This window comes from Camelina sativa, chromosome 3 (assembly GCF_000633955.1).
Source record: "Camelina sativa cultivar DH55 chromosome 3, Cs, whole genome shotgun sequence".
Classification (NCBI taxonomy): domain Eukaryota; kingdom Viridiplantae; phylum Streptophyta; class Magnoliopsida; order Brassicales; family Brassicaceae; genus Camelina; species Camelina sativa.
The window spans coordinates 27,492,719-27,501,395 of NC_025687.1; the positions used below are offsets into that span (position 1 = coordinate 27,492,719).

Genomic DNA, 8,677 nt, shown 5'->3' on the forward strand with positions numbered 1-8,677 from the left:
ATTAAAACATGGAAAGCTCTCGATCAATTTCAATTACCTTCTTTGCGTACACAATAAGCTTTTTAATCGGATCCATCAATTGTGGAGACGACAATAACAACAACAACAATTTAGTAACAAATCAATCTGCTTTGTTTGTGTTTGGAGATTCTGTGTTCGATGCCGGAAACAACAACTACATCGATACTCTTCCCAGTTTCCGGTCTAATTACTGGCCGTACGGTCAAACCACTTTCAAGTTCCCTACTGGAAGAGTCTCCGACGGACGTTCAATTCCTGATTTTATTGGTAACAATATTGTTCTGTTTTGTTTACCGGCAAAAAATTTAACGCCTTTTCTTTTTTTTTAAATTAATCGTCGATGTGGCAGCGGAGTACGCATGGTTACCGTTGATCCCACCATATCTACAACCAAGTAACGGTAACAATCAGTTTACTTATGGAGTTAGTTTTGCTTCCGCCGGTGCCGGAGCTTTAGTCGGAACCTTTCCCGGAATGGTAACCATCAATTATTAGTTATTATAATTTTTACTAGTTGAATGGATGATAATTATTTTGACGTTTTACTTTAATTTTTACCACTAAAGGTGATAGATTTGAGAACACAGTTAAACAACTTCAAGAAAGTTGAAAAATCGTTGAGGTCTAAGTTGGGAGATGCAGAGGGGAAGAGGGTTATCTCAAGAGCAGTTTATCTGTTTCATATTGGAGTCAACGATTATCAATATCCATTCTCTACAAACTCTTCCCTTTTCCAATCCAATCCCAAAGAAATCTACGTAGATTTTGTTGTCGGTAACACAACGGCCGTGATCAAGGTAAAATAATATTAATAACTAACCTAAAAAACGTGTTTGTTGGAACAAGTTTGATCAGTTAATGAGAGCTTGTGTTTATGTTCTTAGGAATTGTATAAAATTGGAGGAAGGAAGTTTGGGATCTTGAACATGGGAGCGTATGATTGTGCACCAGCTTCATTGATTATAGACCAAACAAAGATAGGATCTTGTTTTAAGCCGGTCGCCGAGCTGATCAATCTGCACAACGAGAAGCTTTGGAATAGTTTGAGGTGGCTAGAGCGTGAACTATCCGGATTCAAATACGCTCTTCACGACTACCACACTTCTCTATCCGAAAGAATGAACAATCCTTCGAAATACGGTAGCAAAACCTTGCTTAATATTGCAATTCATGTAACAGAATATTTAGTATAAACTTTTGGATCGTTTCGTTATCTTTTTTAATAGGGTTTAAGGAGGGGAAGAAGGCATGTTGTGGAACCGGACCGCTGAGGGGAATCAATACATGCGGAGGCCGAATGGGAGTATCACAAAGTTACGAGTTATGCGAAAACGTTACAGATTACTTGTTCTTCGATCATTTTCATTTGACTGAGAAGGCACATCGACAAATCGCAGAGCTGATATGGAGCGGACCGACCAATGTCACTGAACCATATAATCTCAAAGCCTTATTTGAACTTAATTAAACTCAATCACCCGTTGCATCTTTCTTTTCATGTTATCTATATGTGTGTAATTAAAATTTTCTTTTCTAGTGTTTTTCTTTGGGTGTCCTATTATAACCAATCCATGTTTTAATATTTGTTTACAATTTCATACCGTTGTATATAAGTATATAATTTTTACCGCTATAAAAAAAACGTCTATTTTCTGGCCTCTCAAATTTTTTAATTTGTTACCATGTTTGGAAATTTTGGACTCCCGCCATTGTGAAGGAAACGTCTCTTTGGTTTACTTTTTCAAATTTTTTTACATTTTTTTTCTGTTATTCGAAGGGTTTGTAAAACAAATTGGGATGTTATACTGACTTGTATTAATATTGTCAAAGCGAAGATCTTTTTTCAAAGCCCATTAATGTTTCTAAGTTTTGTTTTCCCTCACATCTTTGTACATGTATCAATGATACAGTATCATTATTCATTAGTATCACTATTTTGAGACATTTGGTCTCAGCAAAAAACAATTACATTTTAATTCTAAGGGCACGATTTGGTCCAATTTTGCGGCAAGATGTCGCTCTATTCTTTACTATTTATCTCGTCAAAAATGTGACTCATGCAGATGCTTATTCTAGAAAAGTACTAATTTGAAGTTTTGACTCATCATAAATAAAGCTTTCGTGGTTAAAATATTCTTACACAACAGTATTATCAAACTATCAACTAATCAACGATTCTGTCTAATGCGAATATATGACGAACACGTGATTATAGATTTGAAATATATAGATACAAATTGATGAGTCTTTAACATCATTTTTCTTTTCTTTATTGTTATGTTGTAGATAATATATTCAATAATTAGTTCGACCAAAAATATCAAAGTACTATTACTCGAACAAGAGCCCAAGAACCAAAATATATGACAAATTATTAAAACTGTCTTTGTTAACTTCATACTTTTATGATTTTATCAACACAAGACATCATATCGATTATTATAATTCAAAGTTATGCATCAGAAAATAACGCTTACAAAAAACAAAACAAAAACAACATGACATGACCATACGAAAACTGTTGAGATAAAAATGCTTTGAAGTTATATATAGTCAACAAGAGCTAGCTAGTGTTTAGAAATCAAACATGAAAAACTCTCGATTAGTTTCGATCATCTTCTTCGTCTACGCAACAATCTCGTCGATCGGGTCAATCAACTGCAGAGACAATAATAATCTGGTAACAAACCAAGCTGCTTTGTTCGTGTTTGGAGATTCTCTTTTCGATGCCGGAAACAACAACTACATCGATACTGTCTCAAGTTTCCGGTCTAACATATGGCCGTACGGTCAAACCACTTTCAAACAACCCACCGGAAGAATCTCTGACGGGCGTTTGATTCCAGATTTCATCGGTAACAAGACAAAGTCCAAAACTACTCTATTTCGTCAGCTAATTTTATTATTGAGAATTATTCTTTTATAAAAAAAAAAAGTAAATACTAACTGATCGTTGGTGTCGCAGCTGAGAACGCATGGTTACCGTTGATCCCGCCAAATCTACAACCAAGCAACGGTAACAATCAATTTATTTATGGAGTAACTTTTGCTTCTGCTGGCGCCGGAGCTTTGGTCGGGACCTTACCTGGAATGGTAAATATCCTCAATTTTTATTTATGTTTTATTTAAATTTCTTATGCGACTTTTACAAAAAAAAAAAAAAAAAAATTAGAAAGTTTTAATTCTTCTAATTTTAGTTTGTTTTATAAATTTTAATGAATTTTTATTGTGGCTAAAATAGATATTAAATAACTTTATAATTTGTGAAACGTAGACTTTTTTTAGAAAGGTACTTTGAATTGAAATAGAGGGCGGCGTAGAAATTAAAAGAATTGTGTTGTTTTTATTACATTTACATCAACCGATCAGATAATACTGTATAGTGTACATTTGACTAGATGACATTTTTCACTCTCTTTTTTAACCTTAAAGGTGATAACTTTGGGAACACAGTTAAACAACTTCAAAAATGTTGAAAAGAGTTTGAGGTCTGAATTAGGAAATGCAGTGACCAAGAGGGTTTTCTCAAGAGCAGTTTATCTGTTTCATATCGGAGGCAACGACTACTTTTACCCTTTCTCTGCAAACTCCTCAACTTTCCAATCAAATTCTAAAGAGAAATTTGTCGATTTTGTTATCGGTAATACGACATCCGTGATCGAGGTAAAAATAAAACGAAAAACTAGTTCAAATTATTAACTTTTGGTCTAAAAGTGATAAATATTTGTAGGAGTTGTATAAAATGGGAGGAAGGAAGTTTGGATTTTTGAACATGGGACCGTACGACTGTGCACCAAATTCATTGATAAGAGACCGGACAAAGATAGGATCTTGTTTTAAACCTGCCGCTGAGCTTATCCATATGCACAACAAGAAGTTTCCGGAAGTTTTAAGAAGGCTACAAAGTGAATTATCCGGATTTAGATACGCTCTCCATGACTATCACACCTCTCTTTCCGAAAGAATCAACAATCCCTTGAAATACGGTAGCTAAACTTAGTAATTACATATATTTATGTAAGAGAACGGTCTATATAATAGCTTAAGGAACATTTTGTGTTTCTGTTTGTTAATTTTGAAGGGTTCAAGGAAGGGAAGAAGGCATGTTGTGGGAGTGGACCATTGAGAGGAATTAATACGTGTGGAAATCGAATAGGACCGTCGCAAAGTTACGAGCTATGCGAAAACGTTACCGATTATTTGTTCTTTGATTCCTCTTATTTGACTGAAAAGGCTCATCGACAAATCGCAGAGCTGATTTGGAGCGGACAGCCTAATGTCACTGGACCTTATAATCTCAAAGCTTTATTTGAACTTCAGCTTACATAAAAATCGCCTACATGTGTATATGAAATTAATTAAGCAGGTCGCCATATATTTGTCTTGTCCAATCATATTAGTCACTAAGTACTAAAACTGATGGTTTTTTTTTTTTTTTGGCCAAAGGTCATAGCCCCACATATATAGGTAGGTATACATGTTAGTTTATTTCTTCTTGACGATGAAATATTGAGTTACAGGATAAGGCCACAAGAAACAATGTGCTAGCATCCAGAACCATTTGCGTTTACCTTTTCTTGCACTGGAAGATTCGTCACCGGCGCGAGCAATTTACGGTAAATCGATGATGATTAAATTACGGTTTATTGCCATTTCGAATACTAATACAAACACTTGTATTTTTAAACTATATAAGCCCGACAAAAATATGTTACTATAAGTATATAATCGACGGACCTATAGTATTACTATATACTATTATCTTTGATGCGATCCAAATCTATCTTTACTTTTATTTTGTCGACTTGGATTTATTTATTATCAACATGTAACGTAGACTCGTAGAGGAGTCAAGATCGGTGTGCACTGCAATCAATAAAGGTTTTTAATTACGTCTGTCTGTTTCCAGTTCCCATCTTGGGAGAGGCACTTTGGATTAGGTCTTATTTAAATAGGCACCTTTGAGCCATTTAATATTGTGCTCTAAAATTTTGCCACTTTGGATCACTTGTTATTCAAATAGAAGAAGATAACTTAAATTATGGCCAGATGACTCGATGAGATTGGCTCGGTCTTATTTTATTTTTATGTTCGTGTCGCTTGTGAATAAAATATTTATGATCCACAAAATCAGATCATACTCCATACTCTGTTTATTTACTGTAAAAGCTATTATATCTCCCAACTGGTAAAAGATAGCTATCATATTCGTTCTATATATAACTAAAATCAGCTTATTATTTCAAATTCAATGTCACAACAAAACATATCGTCATACAATGTTGATAAACAAATTCTTTGTATATCTACAATCTACATAATTTCTATTTACTGAACATATTAGATAATCTCTCGAATAGGTTAATGAACACTCGAATCATTCCAATACGTGGTAAAAGTTGCAAAGATCAATCTTTTATTAAAGAGGAAAGCTCACTAGAGAAAACTGCAAAAAAAAAGACAAAAAAAAAGAAGAAAATGTTGCAAACTACTAAACACATCAAGATTCCGATTTTAATACGGTTATACTCTTGTAGAAACCAGATTGATCCCTAAAGATTGATTTGAATTTGAAACTCAGTAAAATTCATAACCGCGGCTAGAGTCGCTGGCTTGTACAGTGGTTGACGTTGTAGGCTCCCAAGATTCACGCATAGGTTCATCGACTGGGTAAACCACAAGCTCACGGACGTTCATCGGTTGGATAACATTTGGATCGGCTCCAAAAAGTAGATGGCCGAACATTTCTTGCGCCTTCTCGGTGTTGTGACGTCCGTCGAAGAATAGGTAAGACCGTTGGAACTCGCATAGCTCGGAGTGCACGTTAGGTAAACCGCAACCATAAGCAGTGTGTGTCCCAACTCCGCAGCACGATGAGTTTGTAATGAAAAACCCTACGAGTAACAGATGTTTTGTATATGAGTATTCACATGGTAACATAGGTTATAAAATGAATGAAAACTGAAAACACCATCATAATTAATCAACTCACGGAAGTTCATGTTCCTCTGCGTCCTACGAAGAATGACATTGTAGAAATCGAAAACGGTGAACTGGAAACCAGGAGCTGTTTTAGCCAGTTCGTTCAACATCGGTCCAATTTTTTCGTTATGTTGCTTAGCCAAATCGTTGAGTTTTTCATAGCATTGATCCATCCCGGTGTGGTAATCTTGTCTGACGATAGGTAAGCAACCCAATGGAGCTAGGTTTTGGATCACGAACTTACTCGCTCCTGATGAATACAACAAGCTGATATCGTTCTTTAACTTGTTGGTCACGGAAATGACAAAAGCTTGTTGAGCAGATGCGTCAGCGTTAGGGTTGTTCTTGGTGAAATTCAAGTAATCGTTTGCGCCAATGTATATCATAAACACTGACTTCTTGATGAAGTCATCATTCCAGTTTGCTGCTTTCATTTGATTGAATTTTCTCACTTGTTGATTCAGAGTCAACTAAAGAACAAAAAAAAAAAGGATACCCAATTTGCAATTGTTAAAGTAAAGCTTATTGACTTGAAGTCTGCACCCAAATAAAGTGAAGCTTCAATATTGATTTAAAAGTAACAAGAGGGCTATGTAAAGTAAACACACAAAATATCCTAGCTCAGTGTATGCGAAGAGTTAAATAATTTTATTCGAGTTAATTAGTTGTTGAATATTATAGATATACTTGGTTACAAGAAAATAAGTAGACTTACAGATTCCACCGGAGCTCCGAGAAGAGTAGCATCGGCGACGGCGAAACTAGCTCCACGTGAGACATTTACGTTCGGTTTAAGCGCAGCCGGGATCTCGATCGGAATCCCCATGAATTTAGCTGTATTAAAAGTAGTTTTGTTACTACACATCTAAATCTAAGTATGCGGACGAAAAATAATAAATAAATAATTTCCATGTGATTAGTGAAACCACTAATCTTCCTATTTGTCTTATGAAGTATTTTTTTCAACATTATTTTAAGTAGTTAATGGCAACACTCGTTATATCTTTAACATGTTTCAAGATTTGGAGACTTGTGTAACCAAAAAAATAATAATAATAATAAAAGAAGTCTTTACGAACCGACGAAGTCCGGAGCAATGAGGCCGTCGCAGAATTTGCCGTTGGGATCATCCCGGGATTTTCCGTACGGCCAGAAACCTTGAGCGACGAAAGATTTAGAGAGAGTCTGTTTGTTTCCGGCGTCGAAGTTGGAGTCGCCGAAGGTAAACAAGGCCACAGCCGGAATAGTCTGTCCGGCGACGGTGATAGGGTTGTGAAAGAGGGTCAACACCAAAAATAGCCCTAGAACACTGACTAAATTACAGTGGTCTGCCATCACCCTTTAGTGTAGAGAGAGTAGTGGGAGAAAGAGAGAGATACACAGACAGAACAGTGAGTGAACCAATTGAAGTGCCTTTAGCTCGTATACCGATTCGTTATATAAATAGATTTGACAACAGAACCAAGGATTCAATAACAAATACATTCTCTCTCATCGACACGCACTAGTTTGCTATTTACTGTGTATGTGAATAGACAGTAACACCCTCAACGCATATTGACATCTTTTGATTTTTTTTTGAAATAGCACATTCTTACCTCTTCTCCCATGATTGATTCTTTCTCCGACCAAACGAGCGAGACTCTTCTTATCTCCTCAAGCATCTCTCAGGCGGAACTTCACTGTCCTCGCCTCTTCGGTGATAAGTCCTGAGTCTCTAGCTCTTGTGACAGCTTATATCTCAGTCGCCAGCATTTAGATAGTTCGATTGTAAAATAAAAATCAAACATGGAACTAACTAATTTGCAGGAAAATGGCAAATGATGGAATCTCTCTTTTTATATGTAAACAGATTACACACGTTATATACGTAAAATGATCACTAACGTCCAAGTATATAATTAATACTGGGTTAAATAAATGATTAACGTGGATCAGTAGGTATTTATTTTAACAAGTTATATGATAATAGTATTTAGTAATAAGTTATCATGCATGCACGATTCGTACTTTGAATAGTTTATTACAGTAACATATAAATCATGTTTTACACAATGATAAATGAAAAGTGAAACGTAAATCTAAGTTGTTTTTTTTAAAACTCATTTACTATTGTTCTATGTACTATTATTGTTCTATGTAATTAAGTTGTTATTATAATGGATATCATGTCACCAATTAAGCTTGCTTGTGAACATATAACGTTTGTATCACAATAACCAAGTTAGTTGCTAATAAGTTACTTATCAAGTAAACAAAAATTACTTATCATTATCAAGTTAAAGTAATCGTTTACTGCGATAAATAAAAAAAGTTAAGACAGCTTTCTTCTAATAAGAGAAGAGAGTTTTCGAAACAATGGCAGTTTCTGTAATTAAATTAAAAAGAAGGATACATATGGTAAACAAAATTAAAATAATTAGTTAATGATAACGTGTAGCGCGAGGTTCATTTCTTTATACTATTCCTAATTAACGCAATCGGCTACTAGCTAATAAACGATTATTGATCAATTGAAGAGGTAGTTTGTTAAAAGAAAAAAAAAAGATCAATTGACGTGGTGTTATTGAATTGTAATTTTCAGTTGAGTTTTAAAATTTTTGATGAATTCAAAACACACATATACGATAATTATATATATATATATATATATATATATATATATATATATATA

The 8,677-nt window shown here is 34.7% G+C and overlaps 3 protein-coding genes across 4 annotated transcripts; 2 read left to right on the plus strand and 1 right to left on the minus strand.

Moving 5' to 3' along the window:
* On the plus strand, window positions 1-1,667 carry LOC104778332 (GDSL esterase/lipase 2). The gene is made up of 5 exons (XM_010502758.1): window positions 1-288; window positions 371-498; window positions 588-818; window positions 906-1,161; window positions 1,248-1,667. The coding sequence occupies exons 1-5, from the start codon at window positions 9-11 to the stop codon at window positions 1,487-1,489; spliced, it is 1,137 nt and encodes a 378-aa protein (XP_010501060.1). The 5' UTR covers window positions 1-8; the 3' UTR covers window positions 1,490-1,667.
* Window positions 2,540-4,458, plus strand: LOC104778333 (GDSL esterase/lipase 3). 2 transcript variants are annotated; one of them, XM_010502759.1, is made up of 5 exons: window positions 2,540-2,876; window positions 2,987-3,114; window positions 3,454-3,684; window positions 3,752-4,007; window positions 4,103-4,458. In XM_010502759.1, exons 1-5 carry the CDS (start codon window positions 2,609-2,611, stop codon window positions 4,348-4,350), a joined length of 1,131 nt encoding a protein of 376 aa, XP_010501061.1. In that variant the 5' UTR covers window positions 2,540-2,608; the 3' UTR covers window positions 4,351-4,458. The 2 variants fall into 2 exon arrangements, with proteins under 2 accessions (XP_010501061.1, XP_010501062.1); XM_010502760.1 differs by having other exon boundaries at window positions 3,475-3,684.
* LOC104778334 (inactive GDSL esterase/lipase-like protein 23) lies at window positions 5,383-7,425 on the minus strand. The gene is made up of 4 exons (XM_010502761.2): window positions 7,083-7,425; window positions 6,719-6,837; window positions 6,014-6,473; window positions 5,383-5,915 (listed from the first exon to the last, which is right to left on the minus strand). The coding sequence occupies exons 1-4, from the start codon at window positions 7,336-7,338 to the stop codon at window positions 5,599-5,601; spliced, it is 1,152 nt and encodes a 383-aa protein (XP_010501063.1). The 5' UTR covers window positions 7,339-7,425; the 3' UTR covers window positions 5,383-5,598.